This window comes from Nerophis ophidion, linkage group LG12 (genome assembly GCF_033978795.1).
Source record: "Nerophis ophidion isolate RoL-2023_Sa linkage group LG12, RoL_Noph_v1.0, whole genome shotgun sequence".
In the NCBI taxonomy this organism is placed as follows: domain Eukaryota; kingdom Metazoa; phylum Chordata; class Actinopteri; order Syngnathiformes; family Syngnathidae; genus Nerophis; species Nerophis ophidion.
Genome location: NC_084622.1, coordinates 39,025,214 through 39,047,727, shown reverse-complemented (window position 1 = coordinate 39,047,727; position 22,514 = coordinate 39,025,214). Strand labels below are relative to the sequence as shown.

The following is a 22,514-nucleotide window of genomic DNA, read 5'->3' as shown; positions in this document are numbered from 1 at the left end:
TACAGCACTATGTCATCAGTTTCCAATTTATTGAATTGCATAAAAGTGCAAAATATTGCTCATTTGCATTGTTTTTTCTTGAACTATTTGGAAAAATATATATAAAAATAACTAAAAACTTGTTGAAAAATAAACAAGTGATTCAATTATAAATAAAGATTTGTACACATACAAGTAATCATCAATTTAAAGTGCCCTCTTTGGGGATTGTAATAGAGATCCATCTGGATTCATTAATTTAATTCTAAACATTTCTTCACAAAAAAGAAAATCATTAACATCAACATTTATGGAACATGTCCACAAAAAAATCTAGCTATCAACACTGGATATTACATTGTTGTATTTTTTTCACAGTTTATGAACTTGCATTCATATTTTGTTGAAGTATTATTCAATAAATATATTTACAAAGGAATTTTGAATTGTTGCTGTTTTTAGAATATTTTATAAAAATCTTACGTACTCCTTGGCACACCTTCAAGTACCCCCAGGGGTGCGCGTACCCCCATTTGAGAACCACTGGCATAAACTATTGACATAGACAAAAGACAATTAACTATGAACTATAAACAAAAACTTACACGACATGGAACTGTGAACGAGGGCATGAAGGTAGGAACAGCATGGTAGGGTGTGAAGATGCCAGGACGAAAACAGAAAAAGAATGACTTAAATAGCAGCTGTGATGATGAGTGAAAACAGGTGTGAGGATGGGGACAGGGACGTGACTGGGAGACCAGGTGAAACTAATGGGTTACTATGGAAACAAACAAAACCAGGAAGTGCGAAGACAGAACCAAATGTCCAAAAAAACTAAACATAACATGACCAAACATGGCAAAAACCAAAACATAATCTACAGGCGTGACAATATGAGGATATGTTAATCACTAAGCTAGAGTTTTTAAATGTAAACATGTCGTTGGAACGATACAAATAACGACAGTAACGATACCAAGTATAATATCAATATATGGACGATACTATTGTGGTAATATCAATATTGTTTACTATCAAAACATAATGTGTCGTTTTTGTTACTGTTTACAAACTCAGAATATAGATCCCACAATTCATATTGTTACCCTGCCATTCTGTGTTATTGTCTGTTTGTAATTGCAATCAAAACTTTAATATTTCAATAATCTAGAAAATTTAAAGTATCTGTATCAGCATTGGTGTGACCAATATTACCCGTGTAACTATTTGGTCTTGGGTTGATATCCTAATGCAGGGGTCAGCAACCTTTTTGAAACCAAGAGCTACTTCTTGGGTACTGATTAATGTGAAGGGCTACCAGTTTGATACACACTTAAATAAATTGCCAGAAATAGCCAATTTGCTCAATTTACCTTTAATAAATAAATCTATATATACTAAAAATGGGTATTTCTGTCCGTCATTCCTTCATACATTTTTTTTCCTTTTACGGAAGGTTTTTTGTAGAGAATAAATGATGAAAAAAACACTTAATTGAACAGTTTAAAAGGGGAGAAAACACAAAAAAAATGAAAATTAAATTTTGAAACATAGTTTATCTTCAATTTCGACTCTTTAAAATTCAAAATTCAACCGAAAATAATGAAGAGAGAAACTAGCTAATTCGATTATTTTTGAAAAAATTTAAAAAAGAATTTATGGAACATCATTAGTAATTTTTCCTGATTAAGATTAATTTTAGAATTTTGATGACATGTTTTAAATAGGTTAAAATCCAATCTGCACTTTGTTAGAATATACAACAAATTGGACCAAACTATATTTCTAACAAAGACAAATCCTTATTTTTTCTAGATTTTCCAGAACAAAAATTTTAAAAGAAATTCAAAAGACTTTGAAATAAGATTTAAATTTGATTCTACAGATTTTCTAGATTTGCCAGAATAATTTTTTTGAATTTTAATCATAATAAGTTTGAAGGAATATTTCACAAATGTTCTTCGTCGAAAAAACAGAAGCTAAAATTAAGAATTAAATTAAAATGTATTTATTATTCTTTACAATAAAAAAAAATACTTGAACATTGATTTAAATTGTCAGGAAAGAAGAGGAAGGAATTTAAAAGTTAAAAAGGTATATGTGTTTAAAAATCCTAAAATAATTTTTAAGGTTGTATTTTTTCTCTAAAATTGTCTTTCTGAAAGTTATAAGAAGCAAAGTAAAAAAATAAATGAATTTATTTAAACAAGTGAAGACTATGTCTTTAAAATATTTTCTTGGATTTTCAAATTCTATTTGAGTTTTGTCTCCCTTAGAATTAAAAATGTCGAGCAAAGCGAAACCAGCTTGCTAGTAAATAATAAAAATCTGAAAAATAGAGGCAGCTCACTGGTAAGTGCTGGTAATTGAGCTATTTTTAGAACAGGCCAGCGGGCGACTCATCTGGTCCATACGGGCTACCTGGTGCCCGCGTTGGTGACCCCTGCCCTAATGTATAGTATCACACAAAACTAATGTAAAGTATTGACACAACAGAAGAATAAGTGCTTATTACGTTTTAACAGACGTGTATATAGAACAACGTTACAGCAGAAAGTAACCAGTTTTGACAAAATAATTCAACTTCACCGCATACATCAGCAGCTAAATTAGAAGAGTTGTTTTTTACAATCATTTGTATAGCAAATAACATATTGGGAGATATATCGTTTATCGCAAGAGGCTGCAAGATATATTGCGATATAAATTTGAAATGAAATGTGTCCTTTTCACTTTTTCCCAGGTGTACACATATTACCATGTGGAACATGTTAAACCCACACATTTTGTTTTTGGCAGTGACTTCCTCATCTCGCAAGGAAAAGCATCTGACTGGCTCTCGTTCATAACTAACACCTGTTAGAGAGCTGTGATTAAATATATTTCAATCTTGTCCCACCCATCTACAAGACAAAAATTAGATATGATTGTTATACGTTAACTAACATTTCAGTTACATGTGTCATCATCTTAAGTCAATGTGCGTTTGTTTTGATTACTACTAGTCTTAATTTTACCTGCTCTGATGTAAAAAATGAATAGATAAATAAATATTTATTTGGCGGGCACGGCTAACTCTTTGGACGCCCATTACCCTGGGTCTGTGTAGCTTGACATCAACCTCTAAAACAGGGGTCGGCAACCTGCGGCTCCAGAGCCGCATGCGGCTCTTTAATCACTCTAATGTGGCTCACATGCATAATTTCCGACCCCCGATAATCCCGAGAGATTTCCAGGGCCGACATTCTCCGATTTTCACCTAATCGGTAATTTATAGGGCGTGCCCTTTTAGCAAAGCTTTTACAGTCCTCTAAAACTTGTCTTCGCGCCCGCTTTTACACAATGCTCTCTTTGTACCAGCCGGTTGCATGTAGTATACAGCCTCAGTTGATACACGACAGTGACTGCAAAGCATACTTAGTCAACAGCCATACATTTTACACTGAGAGTTGTGATATAAACAACTTTAACACTCTTACTAATATGCGCCACACTGTGAACCCACACCAAAAAAGAATGACAAACACATTTCGGGAGAACATCCGCATTGTAACACAACATAAAGACAACAAAAAAATACCCAGAATCCCATGCATCCCTAACTCTTCCGGGCTACATTATACACCCCAGCTAGCACCAAACCCCACCCACCTCAACCGACGCACGGAGGGGGGTGCTAGCGGGGGTGTTTAATCTAGCCCGGGAGAGTTAGGGATGCATGGGATACTGGGTATTTGTTTTGTTGTGTTACAATGCAAATGTGCTCCCAAAATGTGGTTGTCATTCTTGTTTGGTGTGGGTTCACAGTGTGGCGCATATTAGTAAGAGTGTTAAAGTTGTTTACATCACAACTCTCAGTGTAACCTGTATGGCTGTTGAACAAGTATGTGTTGCAGTCGTCAAAGTGTCTCTGTGGAAGCCACACACGACTCGTGGCTGGGCTGTACTAGATATTTTTACATGTTGTATAGGGCGGTAAAGGCAGCGCCTTCATAGCATGCCAGTATTAATGTAGAAGGGGGAAGATCAACAGACATTTGCCACAATAGTTGCTCTGAAATTCGGGAGGGTTGGCAAGTGTGATGCTGTCAAATGGCATTAATTTAAAACTCGCGGGCCGCACTAACATCTAATTTTTCATATTAAGGTGCGGGACGCGAGTCTGAGACCCCTGGTTAATACATAGCACAAAGCACAAAAAAAATCTGTATGCAGTGTTATTTCATTTTAAGTTTCATAACAGTTTTGTGGCTCCCATTGTTTTCTTTATTTTGTGAAACAGGTCAAAATGGCTCTTTGGGTGGTAAAGGTTGCCGACCCCTGCTCTAAAATATCTAACTTGGCTTAGCACTGCGGTAAAACCTTTGATTGGTCGGCAACAGTACAATATTTTCTGTGTGTATACGAATTGGTCAAAGATTTTGGAGCAACATTTGCAGTAAAAGTGACTGTTGTAACGCATCAATTGGTTTCAGCTGCAATTACGCCCCTCTTTTCTTTCAACACCAGTGTTCTCCCCCATTATACTAGGAAGCTAAATAATCGATGAGAGTTGCTGTTCCTCACACAGTTGACATCACACACTCAACCCTGACAACGAGCTTTAAAAGAAGGGGCACGTACATTTCGGGCCCAGGGCCCATTTTCAGCTTGTGACTCGTTATTTGTTGGTTCGTGGCACATTGTAGAAATAAAAACAGTAGAAATGGGAGAAGGTACTCATGAAATTTCTTCACAGTTGATAAGGCTGGGTTTATGATTAATTCCTTTACATATGCATACACACATTTTGACCTCTGAATAAAACTCAGTGGTGAACACACACATTCACGCGCACATCATTGAAGACAGAATAGACAGCAAACTAATGAAGGGAATTATTTTACCCCAACGCCTCAGTTGGCAGAAGAATTTAATCTGGGACCCTTCAACCAACCACTGTATTATTACATATCTTTGTTTGTCATTATAAAAACAAATGATTCCTTATGCTTGAATTGAGAATTGGAAGCACAAACATCACAACTAGCTGATGCAAAGAAAACATTGCTTGTATCTTCCCGAAATTATGTCCTCTTGCAGTTTTTTGTTTGTTTTATGTGCTCAGTCAGTATTCTTCAACACTCGATTCTTCTCACTCGTCTCAGCAAATCAATGGTCTGGAATAAACGACCCATACTGATTAATTCAAAAGGGACGTCAGAAAGACACAGCTCATTGTTTTCTTCCCACAGTGAGTCACTCCTACGGTTATGGTCTCCTGGATGCCGGAGCAATGGTGGCTTTAGCAAAGAACTGGACCAGAGTGGGGCTCCAGCACCAGTGTAATCACACCATGCTCACAGAACCAAGGTGAGGACTGAGCCGATCAGTCACTGTGCCCCACTTCCCTAAAAGTGTGGAATGGGTTTATGCTGACACACGAGATCCAACTGTGTCCTTAAATCTGCAGGGATATCGGTAACAAGCTGGTGTTCAGTAAGAGCATTGATGCCTGCTGGGGGCGTCCCAACTACGTCAGCTCTCTGGAGCACGTTCAAGCTCGTCTCACTCTCCTCCACAACCAGAGAGGAAAGCTGGCCATTCATCTCCTCAGTCCACTGGGAACACGCTCCACCCTCTTGTTTCCCAGGTACACAATCAAACACACCACTCTGAACACTGACAGTCGAGCTATTTTTTACTCTGAATTTATTCCACTTGCAGTGGAAGAAACACACGCTGTATTGAGGTGTCCTCAAGTACAAACCCCGTTTCCATATGAGTTGGGAAATTGTGTTAGATGTAAATATAAATATAAATATAAAAATGGCGAGCGCCTGGTGGCCGGGCCTGTTCCCATGGGGCCCGGCCGGGCACAGCCCGAAGAGGCAACGTGGGTCACCCCTCTAATGGGCTCACCACCCATAGCAGGGGCCATAGAGGTCGGGTGCAATGTGAGCTGGACGGCAGCCGAAGGCAGGGCACTTGGCGGTCCGATCCTCGGCTGCAGAAGCTAGCTCTTGGGACGTGGAATGTCACCTCAATGGGGGGGAAAGAGCCTGAGCTAATGCGCGAAGTTGAGAAGTTCCGGCTGGATATAGTCGGAATCACTTCGACGCACAGCAAGGGCTCTGGAACCACTTCTCTCGAGAGAGACTGGACCCTCTTCCACTCTGGCGTTGCCGGCAGTGAAAGGCGACGGGCTGGGGTGGCAATTCTTGTTTCCCCCCAGCTCAAAGCCTGCAAGTTGGAGTTTAACCCGGTGGACGAAAGGGTAGCCTCCCTCCGCCTTCGGGTGGGGGGACGGGTCCTGACTGTTGTTTGTGCTTATGCACCAAACAGCATTTCAGAGTACCCACCCTTTTTGGGAGCACTCAAGGGAGTACTGGAAAGTGATTCCCTTGTCCTCCTGGGGGGCTTCAACGCTCACGTTGGCAACGACAGTGAAACCTGGAGAGGCGTGATTGGAAAGAATGGCCGCCCGGATCTGAACCCGAGTGGTGTTTTGTTATTGTACTTTTGTGCTCGTCACAGTTTGTCCATAACAAACACCATGTTCAAACATAAGGGTGTCCATATGTGCACTTGGCACCAGGACACCCTAGGCCGCAGTTCCATGATCGACTTTGTAGTTGTGTCATCGGATTTGCGGCCTTATGTTTTGGACACTCGGGTGAAGAGAGGGGCGGAGCTTTCTACCGATCACCACCTGGTGGTGAGTTGGCTGCGATGGTGGGGGAGGATGCCGGACAGACCTGGGAGGCCCAAACGCATTGTGAGGGTCTGCTGGGAACGTCTGGCAGAGTTTCCTGTCAGAGAAAGTTTCAATTCCCACCTCCGGAAGAACTTTGAACATGTCACGAGGGAGGTGCTGGACATTGAGTCCGAGTGAACCATGTTCCGCACCTCTATTGTCGAGGCGGCTGATCGGAGCTGTGGCTGCAAGGTAGTTGGTGCCTGTCGGGGCGGCAATCCTAAAACCCCTTGGTGGACACCAGCGGTGAGGGATGCCGTCAAGCTGAAGAAGGAGTCCTATCAGGTCCTTTTGGCTCATAGGACTCCGGAGGCAGTGGACAGGTACCGACAGGCCAAGCGGTGTGCAGCTTCAGCGGTCGCTGAGGCAAAAACTCGGACATGGAAGGAGTTCCGGGAAGCCATGGAAAATGACTTCCGGACAGCTTCGAAGCAATTCTGGACCACCGTCCGCCGCCTCAGGAAGGGGAAGCAGTGCACTATCAACACCGTGTATGGTGCGGATGGTGTTCTGCTGACCTCGACTGCGGGTGTTGTGGATAGGTGGAAGGAATACTTCGAAGACCTCCTCAATCCCACCAACACGTCTTCCTATGAGGAAGCAGTGCCTGGGGAATCTGTGGTGCACTCTCCTATTTCTGGGGCTGAGGTCGCTGAGGTAGTTAAAAAGCTCCTCGGTGGCAAGGCCCCAGGGGTGGATGAGGTCCGCCCGGAGTTCCTTAAGGCCCTGGATGCTGTGGAGCTGTCTTGGTTGACAAGACTCTGCAGCATCGCGTGGACATCGGGGGCGGTACCTCTGGATTGGCAGACCGGGGTGGTGGTTCCTCTCTTTAAGAAGGGGGACCGAAGGGTGTGTTCCAACTATCGTGGGATCACACTCCTCAGCCTTCCCGGTAAGGTTTATTCAGGTGTACTGGAGAGGAGGCTATGCCGGATAGTCGAAACTTGGATTCAGGAGGAACAGTGTGGTTTTCGTCCTGGTCGTGGAACTGTGGACCAGCTCTATACTCTCCGCAGGGTTCTTGAGGGTGCATGGGAGTTTGCCCAACCAGTCTACATGTGCTTTGTGGACTTGGAGAAGGCATTCGACCGTGTCCCTCGGGAAGTCCTGTGGGGAGTGCTCAGAGAGTATGGGGTATCGGACTGTCTTATTGTGGCGGTCCGCTCCCTGTACGATCAGTGCCAGAGCTTGGTCCGCATTGCCGGCAGTAAGTCGAACACATTTCCAGTGAGGGTTGGACTCCACCAAGGCTGTCCTTTGTCACCCATTCTGTTCATAACTTTTATGGACAGAATTTCTAGGCGCAGTCAAGGCGTTGAGGGGTTCCGGTTTGCTGACCTCGGGATTAGGTCTCTGCTTTTTGCAGATGATGTGGTCCTGATGGCTTCATCTGACCGGGATCTTCAGCTCTCACTGGATCGGTTCGCAGCCGAGTGTGAAGCGACCAGAATGAGAATCAGCACCTCCAAGTCCGAGTCCATGGTTCTCGCCCGGAAAAGGGTGGAATGCCATCTCCGGGTTGGGGAGGAGACCCTGCCCCAAGTGGAGGAGTTCAAGTACCTAGGAGTCTTGTTCACGAGTGAGGGAAGAGTGGATCGTGAGATCGACAGGCGGATCGGTGCGGCGTCTTCAGTAATGCGGACGTTGTATCGATCCGTTGTGGTGAAGAAGGAGCTGAGCCAGAAGGCAAAGCTCTCAATTTACCGGTCGATCTACGTTCCCATCCTCACCTATGGTCATGAGCTTTGGGTCATGACCGAAAGGATAAGATCACGGGTACAAGCGGCCGAAATGAGTTTCCTCCGCCGGGTGGCGGGGCTCTCCCTTAGAGATAGGGTGAGAAGCTCTGCCATCCGGGAGGAACTCAAAGTAAAGCCGCTGCTCCTTCACATCGAGAGGAGCCAGATGAGGTGGTTCGGGCATCTGGTCAGGATGCCACCCGAACGCCTCCCTAGGGAGGTGTTTAGGGCACGTCCAACTGGTAGGAGGGCACGGGGAAGACCCAGGACACGTTGGGAAGACTATGTCTCCCGGCTGGCCTGGGAACGCCTCGGGATCCCCCGGGAAGAGCTAGACGAAGTGGCTGGGGAGAGGGAAGTCTGGGTTTCCCTGCTTAGGCTGTTGCCCCCGCGACCCGACCTCGGATAAGCGGAAGAAGATGGATGGATGGATGGATAAATATAGACGGAATACAATGAATTGCCAATCCTTTTCAACCCATATTCAGTTGAATGCACTACAAATACAATATATTTGATGTTCAAACTCATAAACTTTATTTTTTTTTGCAAATAAAAATTAACTTAGAATTTCATGGCTGAAACAGGTGCCAAAGTAGTTGGGAAAGGGCATGTTCACCACTGTGTTACATCACCTTTTCTTTTAACAACACTCAATAAACGTTTGGGAACTGAGGAAACGAATTGTTGAAGCTTTGAAAGTGGAATTCTTTCCCATTCTTGTTTTATGTAGAGCTTCAGTGGTTAAACAGTCCGGGGTCTCCGCTGTCGTATTTTACGCTTCATAATGCAACACACATTTTCGACGGGGGACAGGTCTGGACTGCAGGCCGGCCAGGAAAGTACCCACACTCTTTTACTACAAAGCAATGATTTTGTAACACGTGGCTTGGCATTTTCTTGCTGAAATAAGCAGGGGCGTCCATGACAACGTTGCTTGGATGACAACATATGTTGCTCCAAAACCTGTAAGTGCCTTTCAGCATTAATGGTGCTTTCACAGATGTGTAAGTTACCCATGCCTTGGGCACTAATACAGCCCCATACCATCACAGATGCTGGCTTTTGAATTTTGCGCCTGTAACAATCCGTATGGTTCTTTTCCTCGTTGTTCCCGAGGACACCTTGTCCACAGTTTCCAAATATAATTGGAAATGTGGACTCGTCAGACCGAAGGACACTTTTCCACTTTGCATCAGTCCATCATAGATGAGCTCAGGCCCAGCAAAGCAGGCGGCGTTTCTGGGTGCTGTTGATAAATGGGTTTGGCTTTGCATAGTAGAGTTTTAACTTGCACCTACAGATGTAACAACCAACTGTAGTTACTGACAGTGATTTATGAAGTGTTCCTGACCCCATGTGGTGATATCCTTTACACACTGATGTCGGTTTTTGATGCAGTACCGCCTGAGGGGTCAAAGGTCTGTAATATCATCGCTTACGTGCAGTGATTTCTCCAGATTCTCTGAACCTTTTGATGATTTTACGGACCCTAGATGGTAAAATCCCTAAATTCCTTGCAATACCTCGTTGAAAAATGTTGTTCTAAAACTGTTCGACAATTTGCTTACAAAGTGGTAACCCTCGCCCCATCTTTGTTTATGAATTACTTAGCATTTCATGGAAGCTGCTTTTCTAACCAATCTTGGCACCCACCTGTTCCCAATTAGCCTGTACACCTGGGGGAGGTTCCAAATAAGTGTTTGATGAGCATTCCTCAACTTTATCAGTATTTATTGCCACCTTTCCCAACTTCTTTGTCAGGTGTTGCTGACATCAAATTCTAAAGTTAATGATTATTTGCAAAAAAAAAAAAGTTTATGAGTTTGAACATCAAATATCTTTTTTGTAGCAACTGAATATGAGTTGAAAATGACATGCAAATCATTGTATTCCGTTTATATTATCATCTTACACAATTTCCCAACTCATATGGAAACGAGGTTTGTACTTGGAGAATTGCTATGTTGCATAAACAAGATCTGAAATGTGCTGCAAATCTTGCCTTACTGGTGCTTGAAACAAAGAGCAATCAAACAGCGTAGTTTGTTTTTACATTCCAAAGTGGATGTGCATAAACCTGTCATCGGTTCTTGCCTGCTGCTACTGTATATTAAAACAAAATATGGTTTGTTTATATGCAGGACCCAATATTTTTTATGTGTCTCAAATAACCATTTCTGGCAAGTACACATCATAGCCGTAACGAGCTGCTTTAAAGTGCATTAGAATTCAGAATTCAGTTCTCATTTTTGTCATGTGTCTCTGCTCGACTCAATGTGTTGCAAAGTTCAGTGCAGTGTTCTAAAACAATCAATCAATCAAAGTTTACTTATACAGCCCTTCATCATAAATGTCTCAAAGGGCTGCACAAGCCACAACGACATCCTCGGCTCAGATCCCACATCAAGGAATGAAAAACTCAACCCATTGGGCACAGTGAGAAACCTTAGAAGGAACTCCCTCCCCAGGTGACCTGTGCAATGGATGCTGAGCGGATAGGGTTAATAATGTGAGAGTCCAGTCTATAGTGGAGTCTGGAGGAGATCCTCTTGCATGTAGACAAGTCAGAGTGCCGAGATTTCACCAAATGAGTGCTCCATCCCGGGTCCCGACTTTATAATGTGAAAGACCAGTCCATTGGGAAGATCCCTTGAATGATCCCTTGCTGATGTCACTAACTGAAGCACAGAGGAGTGGTACACCCCAGGTCCCGACTTGGAACAGCTAGCGGGTCCTCCGTGGCGGCTGATTCGTGGTCACCTGATAACCTTTCCATGCAGGAGAGGGGGGCAGGGCATACAAGGGAGACGGCAGATCAACTTGTCTAACAAGGGGTCTATTTAAAGGGTCAAGTATACAATTGAGTTTTAAGATGGGACTTAAATGCTTCTACTGAGGTAGCATCTCAAACTGTTACTGCTAGGGCATTCCAGAGTACTGGAGCCCGAACAGAATACGCTCTAAAGCCCGCAGACTCACTAATAAGCCGGAGTTCTTTGAAAGCAGATTTCTGGCCGGGACATATGGTACAATGCAATCGGCAAGATAAGATGGAGCTAGACCGTTGAGTATTTTATAGGCAAGTAGTAAAACCTTAAGGTCGCATCTTGAGTGAGTGCAGGTGAGCCAGTACAGATGTAATATGATCAAACAAGTCTCGCAGCAGTATTTTGTGCCAACTGTAATCTTTTAATGCTAGACATTGGGAGACCCGACAATAAAAATGTTTGTATACAGTAAATATATATGTATATATATATATATATATATATATATATATATATATATATATATATATATATATATATATATATATTCACCGCAGTATGATATGCATTAAGCTACAGACCCCCATTTAACGGCATTTATGTCTATGGGCAATGAAAAATATCAATGTTTTAATGTAACAGAGAGTTAGGGTCAATCACTATTAACTACTGTATTTCCTTGAATTGCCGCCGGGGCGCTAATTAATTTAAAACTTCTTCTCACTCCTGCGCTTACCAAAGCCATGCGGTGAAAGTAAGCGCCGATTATTTTAAAGGGGAACATTATCACCAAACCTATGCAAGCGTCAATATATACCTCGATGTTGCAGAAAAAAGACCATGTATTTTTTAACCGATTTCCGGACTCTAAATGGGTGAATTTTGCCAAATTAAACGCCTTTTTGTTTATCGGTCTTTTAGCGATGACGTCAGAACGTGACGTCACCGAGGTAACACACCCGCCATATTCATTTTCACATTACAAACACCGGGTCTCAGCTCTGTTATTTTCCGTTTTTTCGACTATTTTTTGGAACCTTGGAGACATCATGCCTCGTCGGTGTGTTGTCGGAGGGTGTAACAACACTAACAGGGAGGGATTCAAGTTGCACCACTGGCAAGAACTCTGCCGGCAGACCCCCATTGAATGTTCCAAAGTGTCTTCACATTTGACCGGCGATGCTAAGACAGACATGGCACAGAGATGTATGGATAACCTGCAGATGCATTTGCAACGATTAAGTCAACGAAATCACAAAGGTGAGTTTTGTTGATGTTGTTGACTTATGTGCTAATCAGACATATTTGGTCACGGCATGACTGCCAGCTAATCGATGCTAACATGCTATGCTAATCAATGCTAACATGCTATTTACGCTAGCTGTATGTACATTTGAAACTAGATACCCACATTTAATGCGAAACAAACACTTACCAATCGACGGATTTAAGTTGCTCCAGTGTCACAAGATGCGAAAGTCCTGATCGTTTGGTCTGCACATTTTACCGGCGATGCTAATAAGGCAGCCATGCTATGGGACACTTCATTAGGTACACCCACGCTATGGCCGAATAGCGTCAATAGCTATTCGCTCAATAGCTTCAATTTCTTCCTCAATTTCGTTTTCGCTATCTGCCTCCATACTCCAACCATCTGTTTCAATACATGCGTAATCTGTTGAATCGCTTAAGCCGCTGAAATCCGAGTCTGAATCCGAGCTAATGCCGCTATATCTTGCAGTGGTAACCGCCATGTTGTTTGTTTGGCAGCACTGTATGACGTTACAGGGAAATGGATAGTGGATTCGAAGATAGCGAAAATAAGGCACTTTAAAGCTTTATTTAGGGATATTCCAGGACCGGTAAAATTTTGAAAAAAACTTCAAAAAATACAACAAGCCACTGGGAACTGATTTTGATTGTTTTTAACCCTTTTGAAATTGTGATGATGTTCCCCTTTAAAACCTCTTCTCACTCCGGCAGTTACCAAAGGTATGCAGTAAATATTTGAGTGTGATGTAAGCTTGGACCTTAAATCCTACTGAATAGCTCTTAATCTTCTTCCCTTTATGCGATTTCAAATGACCGGTATTGAAATCAGCCTCCTCCATTTTGAAAGTGATGACAGGGGAAGTGTCACTCGTGACGTCACGAGTTTGACCAGGCGGTAATACCAAGCATGCACTAATTATTTTGGGAAGCGAGTTTGACCCGGCAGTAATTCAAGGCAGACGCATACTATATGCCCTGCAGCAGTTGAAGGAAGTACGGTATTTGTCATTTAGCTGGGGACACCCTTGGACTACCTGTAGGGGTCCTCACACGCTATAGCAGTGGTTCTCAACCTTTTTTCAGTGATGTACCCCCTGTGAACATTTTTTTAATTCAAGTACCCCCTAATCAGAGCAAAGCATTTTTGATTGAAAAAAAGAGATAAAGAAGTAGAATACGGCACTATGTCATCAGTTTCTGATTTTTTAAATTGTATAACAGTGCAAAATATTGCTCATTTGTAGTGGTCTTTCTTGAACTATTTGAAAAAAAAGATATAAAAATAACTAAAAACTTGTTGAAAAATTAACAATTGATTAAATTATAAATAACGATTTCTACACACGGAAGTAATCATCAACTTAAAGTGCTCTCTTTGGGGATTGTAATAGAGATCCATCTGGATTCATGAACTTAATTCTAAACATTTATTTACAAAAAAAAAAAGAAATCTTTAACATCAATATTTATGGAACATGTCCTCAAAATAATCTAGCTGTCAACATTGAATATTGCATTGTTGCATTTCTTTTCACAGTTTTTGAACTTACATTCATATTTTGTTGAAGTATTATTCAATAAATATATTTATAAAGGATTTTTGAATTGTTGCTATTTTTAGAATATTTTTGAAAAATCTCACGTACCCCTTGGCATACCTTCAAGTACCCCCATTTGAGAACCACTGCCCTACAGTATGTATTTATTTTGGTTTGCCTTTTCCTTGGCACACCACTATATTGTTATTAATTTTCTCTGCCTATAGCAAAAAAAAAAAAACGCATCGATTTCCATACATCCATCCATCCATTTCTACCACCTTTCCATTTTGGGGTTGCGGGGGGTGCAGGAACTTATCTCAGCTTCATTCTGGCGGAAGGCGGGGTACACCCTGGACAAGTCGCCATCTCGTCGCAGGGCCAACACAGACAACATTCACACTCACATTCACTCTATATCTTTAAAAAAAACTATGATTTGTGTGTGGGTTTAGGATCAGATGGTAGTGGTTATGTGCAGTAAAACTTTCCATGAAGTTACCTTACCTTAATGCAGTCCTTTTCAATGGTGGGGCGGCCCCCCCTGTGGTGGCGCCGTGCGATGCTAAGAGGGCGTGTGTGACTTCGGGTAACACACTTTATTTGCGGTACCAGAATATGTTGAAGCATTTTTATCTCTTGGCTTCACTGTAACCACGGTGGGAGGCAAGGAAAGACCGATGTGTTTTTTACTTTAATGTTAATAAGCTTACAAAGTTATGTAGAGGTATAGTTATAACAATTTTATAGACAAATTATACTATTTATAGTCGTCCTAGGGGGGCGTAATAGAAAATTTTTGAGAAGTACTGCCTTAATGTGTGTTCCTAAATTTGTGTTGGACGCCTTAGATGAAGAGAACAGTTATGATTTTGGTTTATAGATAAACAACTAAAATCTAAGGTTTGGGGCATTGCTTTCTCTAAACCAGGGGTCACCAACGCGGTGCCCGCGGGCACCAGGTAGCCCCGCAAGGACCAGATGAGTAGCCCGCTGGCCTGTTCTAAAAATAGCTCATTTAATAGCTTAAAATAGCTTGCTATTTACTAGCAAGCTGGTCTAGCTTTGCTCGACATTTATAATTCTAAGAGAGACAAAACTCAAATAGAATTTGAAAATCCAAGAAAATATTTTAAAGACTTGGTCTTCACTTGATAAATAAAATCATTTATTTTTTTCACTTTGCTTCTTATAACTTTCAAAAAGGCAATTTTAGAGAAAAAAAACAACTTTAAAAATGATTTTAGGATTTTTAAACACATATACCTTTTTACCTTTTAAATTCCTTCGTCTTCTTTCCTGACAATTCAAATCAATGTTCAAGTAAATGTATTTTTTTTATAGTAAAGAATAATAAATACATTTTGATTTAATTCTTCATTTTAGCTTCAGTTTTTTCGACGAAGAATATTTGTGGAATCATTTATGCTGATTTAACCCCCAATTCCAACCCTTGATGCTGAGTGCCAAGCAGGGAGGCAATTGGTCCCATTTTTTATAGTCTTTGGTATGACTCGGCCGGGGTTTGAACTCCCAACCTACCGATCTCAGGGCGGACACTCTACCCACTAGGCCACTGAGTAGGTGAACAGGTGGAAACAATCGGGGGTCAGGGATGACATCAGACTGATGAAGCAAAAGGAAGGGCAAGTGACCTCAAACGAGAGGAGAGTTACTTTTCAAACTAAAACATGCAATTCCCAAGAAAGAAAAAAAGAAGACAAGACATCCCTCACCGCCGTGTGACAAGATTAGCTTGAGAACCAGCTACAGTAACACAGCAACACCATTAGCGCGTGCATGTGGATATAACTAATAATCTGAAATAAGTAGCTTAGATTAAAAGTTGTTATTTACTGTTTTATTTCATTCTCGCATTCACTCTTTATGATACTGATTGTATTTGTTTTTCATGTACCTTGTGTACAGTGTGAGTGATCAGGTGTTAATTTAGATATAATTCCGATCAGACTTGGACGAAAACCCATTGGGTTGAGTTCTTCCTTGCCCTGATGCGGGATCTGAGCCGAAGATGTCGTTGTGGCTTGTGCAGCCCTTTGAGACAATTTTAATTTAGGGCTATATCAATAAACTTTGATTGTTTGATTGATTGAAAACGAGACTTCAATCGCAGAACTTGTTTGTAATTCGAGGACCACCTTTAGCATGTTTGACACACTTGTGATGTTGCATAAATACACCCACCATCCTCTCTAAAACATCTTTTGAATGCCAATACAGAGAAAGTAATACAATCCTATAATTGCAGACCGAATGACTTCTCCACTGAGGGATTCAATGACTGGGCCTTTATGACAACCCACTCATGGGATGAGGATCCTCAAGGAGAATGGACCTTGGAAATAGAAAACGTTGCACCGAACGGCCGTGACTATGGTAACCAAGCTTCCATACATCCATTATGTCTTCATTTAGAATAAGAAATAATACAGGGTTTTGCCTGTTGTATACATATTTTTTTTTTTATTACTGTACTAAAAAAATGTCAAACTACAGCAACTTTACAAAGAAAAAACACCAACTATGCACCTTCGTGCTTGTCGCAGGTAATAAAAAGTGTCACAGTAATGCATTAGGCTGTCATGAGGATACAACAGGATTGTAAACCTTTGGAAGATAAGGTAAAGCTGTGTCATTTGGGGTTAAGACAGTTTTGTTTGTATTGATTGTACTGAAACACACCATCTGACTGACCTTTGCAGACTCATAAGATGTAAGACATATCATTTTCCTTCCATAGTCATCCTGTCATTGTCCGCTACTAAAAACATAGTTTTTCCAGCAAAGATAGTCTACTGAAGGGCAGATGGATTTTATTTATCTACACCAGCTCTTTCCCGATGCCCTTCAAACTCAAATTTAAATATCTCATTTCATTGAAAAGAAGGCCGATTTGAGCAAAAATAACTATTTCCATCCATCCACTTTCTATCGCTTATTTCCTTGGCTTTTGTAAATTACCTAGTCCAAGTTTCACACAGATGAATTGTTGAAAGGGTTATCTTCTTCGGTTGGAACCGCCATGAAACTATAAAGATATGTATGCAAACATTGATTTAAAGGCCTACTGAAATGAGATTTTCTTATTTAAACAGGGATAGCAGGTCCATTCTATGTGTCATACTTGATCATTTCGCGATATTGCCATATTTTTGCTGAAGGGATTTAAAAGAATTACCATGAATTGATTAACGTGGACCCCAACTTAAACAAGTTGAAAAACTTTTTCTGGTGTTACGATTTAGTGGTCAATTGTACGGAATATGTACTGAACTGTGCAATCTACTAATAAAAGTATCAATCAATCAATCAATCGATCAATCAATCAATCGATCAATCAATCAATCAACGAGAACATCGACAATAAAGTTCGCAACTTTTGGTGCTGATAAAAAAGCCTCACCTTTACCGGAAGTCGCAGACGATGACGTCACAAGGGTGAGGGCTCCTCACATCCTCACATTGTTTTTGATGGGAGCCTTCAGCAGCGATAGCTATTCGGACCGAGAAAACGACAATTTTCCCATTAATTTGAGCGAGGATGATTTGTGGATGATGATATTGATAGCGAAAGACTAAAAAAAAAAATAATAAATAAAATAAAGTTTTTAAAAAAAAGGCGATTGCATTGGGACGGATTCAGATGTTTTTAGACACATTTAATAGGATATTTCTGGGAAATCCCTTATCTTTCTATTGTGTTGCTAGTGTTTTAGTGAGATTAAATAGTACCTGATAGTCGGAGGGGTGTGTCCACGGGTGTCTTGAGGCCAGTGTCTGAGGGAAATCACGGCAGATACAAGGACGGCGCAAACTCCACAGATCTCCGGTAAGAGGCGACTTTTTAACACAATCTTCTCACCGAAACCTGCCGGTTGACAAGTGGGATCCATGTTCGTTTGACCACTCTGATCCATAGGAAAGCTTCACCTCCGAGAATTTTAAACAAGGAATCACCGTGTGTTTGTGTGGCTAAAGGCTAAAGCTTCCCAACGCCATATTTCTACTTTGTCTTCTCCATTATTAATTGAACAAATTGCAAAAGATTCAGCAACACAGATGTCCAGAATACTGTTTAATTGCGCGATGAAAAGAGACAACTTTTAGCCGCAAATGGTGCTGCGCTATTATTTCCTGACAATCCGTGACGTCACGCGCACGCGTCATCATTCCGCGACGTTTTCAGCAAGAAATTCCGCGGGAAATTTAAAATTGCAATTTAGTAAACTAAAAAGGCCGTATTGGCATGTGTTGCAATGTTAATTTTTCATCATTGATATAGAAACTATCAGACTGCGTGGTCGGTAGTAGTGGCTTTCAGTAGGCCTTTAACCTATTTTCACTATAACAATCTACAAGGTTAATACAGTTCGCTTCTCTTTCTTCCCCTCTACGTATCTGCTTTCTTTTGTAATTGAAGTTATCATTACATACATGTATTATTGCATTTGAAACAATTGCATTGTTGATAATAGAGGAAATTATTGTTATTATTCATTAGGAATAGTTCTATTTCTATTGGTATTAGTATTGCTCCATTTGTAGTGTAACAATGTTCATTGTCGTTTCTGTGTTATTAATATTTACTTCACTAACTGCTTCTTTGCTATCACTTTTCATATCATATTTGTACATATTGTATTTGCTGATGCTGTTCTGTTGTTGTTGTTGTTGTCTCTCTGTCTTATCCCCCTAGTGTCCCGCCAATTTCCTACTTTGTCTTCCATTTTTTCTTCTTCATATCCCCTCCTGCTCCGGTCAGGCTGCGCCAAACTTTGTTATAAATCCATTTAATAAAGTCAAATACAAATAAGGCAAGAAGAGAAGTATCCCACACTTCTCTTTTGTAAAGTAAATCTGTATAGTCGATATGGGCATCTACATCAACAATATGATTTGTGATGAGTAGCTGGGCAGGACAAAATAAATAAATAAATAAATAAATGTCACGTACATATTTACAACACAAGACAACATTATCAATCGCGAATACAACAAATACCGGTACTTATTTATTCAGCCTTGTTGTTGTGGTGATTATTAGAAACATGCCTCAAGGGGATACCGTGCACTATTACAGTAGTATATGAACTATTAATAAACACTTTTTGGAAGATGCCAGACAAAACACACTATCTGGATCACGGGTGTCAAACTCTGGCCCGCGGCCCAAATCTGGCCCGCCGTGTAATTTAATTTGGTCCTTGAGGCAATATCAATTTGTGCCGCTGTAACACCGCATTCACCGCTAATACTCATACTTGCCAACCCTCCTAATTTTCCCGGTAGACTCCCGAAGTTCAGTGCACCTCCCAAAAATCTCCCGGGGCAACCATTCTCCCAAATTCCTACCGATTTCCACCTGGACAAATATATTGGGGGCGTGCATTTAAGGCACTGCCTTTAGCGTTCTCTACAACCTGTCGTCACGTCCGCTTTTCCTCCATACTAACAGCGTGTCACATAATATTTGTGGCTTTTACACACACACACACATACACACACACACACACACACACACACACACACACGCACAAGTGAATGCAAGGCATACTTGGTCAACAGCCATACAGGTCACACTGAGGGTGGCCGTATAAACAACTTTAGCACTGTTACAAATATGCACCACACTGTGGACCCACACCAAACAAGAATGACAAACACATTTCGGGTGAACATCCGCACCGTAACACAACAGAACAAATACCCAGAACCCCTTGCAGCACTAACTCTTCCGGTAAACTTCCAGCAAACTGACCAATAATTTACATTTTATTCATGCATTTTCTCTTGCTGGCTCAAGGCTTGAATGTTTGGTTCATTCATTATTGTTATTTTATTTTCAAATTTATTATTAGCCTGTGGAAAAAAAAAAAAGATATTTACCTCAGAAGATGGCAAATAGAAAAAAAGGCATAACATTTTTATTTACATTTTATTTCCTCCCACTTCCAAAGACATGCACCTGGGGATAGGTTGATTGGCAACACTAAATTGGCCCTAGTGTGTGAATGTGAGTGTGAATGTTGTCTGTCTATCTGTGTTGGCCCTGTGATGAGGTGGCGACTTGTCCAGGGTGTACCCCGCCTTCCGCCCGATTGTAGCTGAGATAGGCGCCAGCGCCCCCTGCGACCCCGAAAGGGAATAAGCGGTAGAAAATGGATGGATGGATGATATGCCATTGATATTTTTATTATTATTATTATTATTTGAAACTGGATTTTGCATGTCACTAAAGTTATATAAGCCTTGCTTGTTCAATATTTAATGCAAAACTTGTTTAGGTCCCTATTAAAAGGTTAATTTGTTCAACCTTGGCCCGCGGCTTTGTTCCGTTTAAAATTTTGGCCCACTCTGTATTTGAGTTTGACACCCCTGCTCTAGATGGTGGAGATGTGACCAATGTAATAGCTGCTGATGCTGATCCTCCTTCAGTTACATTGTCATTCTATATGCTTCACTCATTTCCTTCCGCATTTCTCAGTTTTACATAATCCAAAAATAGCACCGATTAGTAGTAAGCCCATCAGCGCGCTGCCTGCCTTGTTTGTTTACTCTGGCAATACTCTATTCCAGCGGGTGAAATCATCCTGCGTTGTGGTGTGTAAATGATGCGTGTCCATCCTTTTAAATTAGCTTATTTACACGGACATCTAATTGGCAGCATTATTACAGCCCTGAACAGTGGACTCAGAGTAGTGAGGCGCAACAGCAAATGAGATGTGTCTGGCTTGAAAGAGCTGAGATGGTAATGAAAGCGATTAAAAAAAAAAAAAAAAAAGTCCTCTCATCATGAACTTGCATGTCTGTCTCTTTCAGGTGTGTTGAGTCAGTTCAATCTCGTCCTGTGGGGGACAGGTCCGAGTGTGATCAGCCCCTTGTCATCTGACTTTCCTCGGCCCTCCAACAACAGTTGCAAGACGTTTGATGCCCAGCAAATCTGCATAGGTGAGGTTTTCAGAACACAGAACGGGGGCCTCATATATTAATAATTGTTTCCTGCTAAAAAATTGGCATATGCTCAAATCCCCAAAAATGCAGATTTATTAACATTTTGCACACACTAATCCAATCACGTGTTTTTTTTACATTCCCATCAACGTGGAATTGACCGCACATGTGTGTGGCTGGGCCTGCCTAGACCACGCCCCCTCATCAAATATGCAAATTATATACCCACCTCTTTGTGTCGCCGAAAGTATCCTAAGCATACTTGCTAACCCTCCCTATTTTCCCGGGAGACTCCCGAATTTCAATGCCCCTCCCGAAAATCACCCGGGGCAACCATTCTCCTGAATTTCTCCCGATTTCCACCCGGACAACAATATTGGAGACGTGCCGTAAAGGCACTGCCTTTAGCCTCTTCTACAACGTGACGTTACGCCCGCTTTCCCTCCGTACAAACAGTGTGCTGGCCCAGTTACATAATATATGCGGACTTTTGCACAAACACAAGTGAATGCAAGGCATATTTGGTCAACAGCCATACAGGTCACACTGAGGGTGGCCGTATAAACAACTTTAACACTATTACAAATATGCGCCACACTGTGAACCCACTCCAAACAAGAATGACAAACACATTTTGGGAGAACATCCGCACCGTAACACAACATGAACACAACAGAACAAATAACCAGAATCCCTTGCAGCACTAACTCTTCCGGGACGCTACAATATACATCCCCGCTACCCCCCCCCCCCCCCCCCCCCACCACCACCACCCCATCTCCCGAATCTGGAGGTCTCATGTTTTGCAAGTATTATCCACAGCCATTGAGGCACCGCACATTCCCACGTTCATATCAGTCTTTATATATCTCAACTTTGCCGTGAAAATGGGCGCATGGCAGGTTTTTGTGCATCCGCACACTTAATACATGAGGCCCCAGGAGTCTTTTTATGCAGCACCTCCAACTAGACACTCTCTTTCTTAAGTGTTGACCATGCACCTATTTGTTTAATGTGGCCCAGCAATGAATACGTTAGATTTGGAGCTGCCTGTTACTCCTTTGTTAATAACACATTATAAAGGGACTTTCTCCCTATGCAGCTAGTTGTTACAAGTAGGGATGGGTGCCAAATTCGGTATTTCTATACACTCAGAGCGGACTCAGCCAAACAGCCTGTCGGTAAAATTGCAATTTTCAAAGTACGCTTGATGGAAAACACTCAAGTAAATTGAAAGGCTCCACTTTTCCCCAAATGAGCTAGCTTGATGCCAATTTACATTGGCCTCGCCATATACATTCTACTGATAGGCAATAGCAGTTCCATCCGATATATTTATGTGGTCGTTCAAATTTCGGAAAAAATGCTATGTCTATAGTGAATGCAATCCGACATCCATGCAGACATGACGTCATTGTGTCGCACGCGATGCAGTGATTACACAAGTGAACATAGCTTCAAGTTTAGTAGGTCTCATTTCTGAAAATTTCAAGAATTTTTGACA

General features: G+C 41.5%; 1 protein-coding gene across 2 annotated transcripts in view; it reads left to right on the top strand.

The window, feature by feature from the left end:
* The window catches only part of LOC133563436 (furin-like), a 221,943-nt gene that overhangs the window by 191,890 nt on the left and 7,539 nt on the right, over positions 1 to 22,514 (top strand). For both annotated transcript variants that reach the window (XM_061917560.1, XM_061917559.1), the window contains exons 12-15: positions 5,217 to 5,334; positions 5,435 to 5,614; positions 16,308 to 16,435; positions 20,879 to 21,007. In XM_061917560.1, the coding sequence (XP_061773544.1) occupies positions 5,217 to 5,334; positions 5,435 to 5,614; positions 16,308 to 16,435; positions 20,879 to 21,007 (555 nt within the window). The remainder of the gene's footprint in view (positions 1 to 5,216; positions 5,335 to 5,434; positions 5,615 to 16,307; positions 16,436 to 20,878; positions 21,008 to 22,514) is intronic.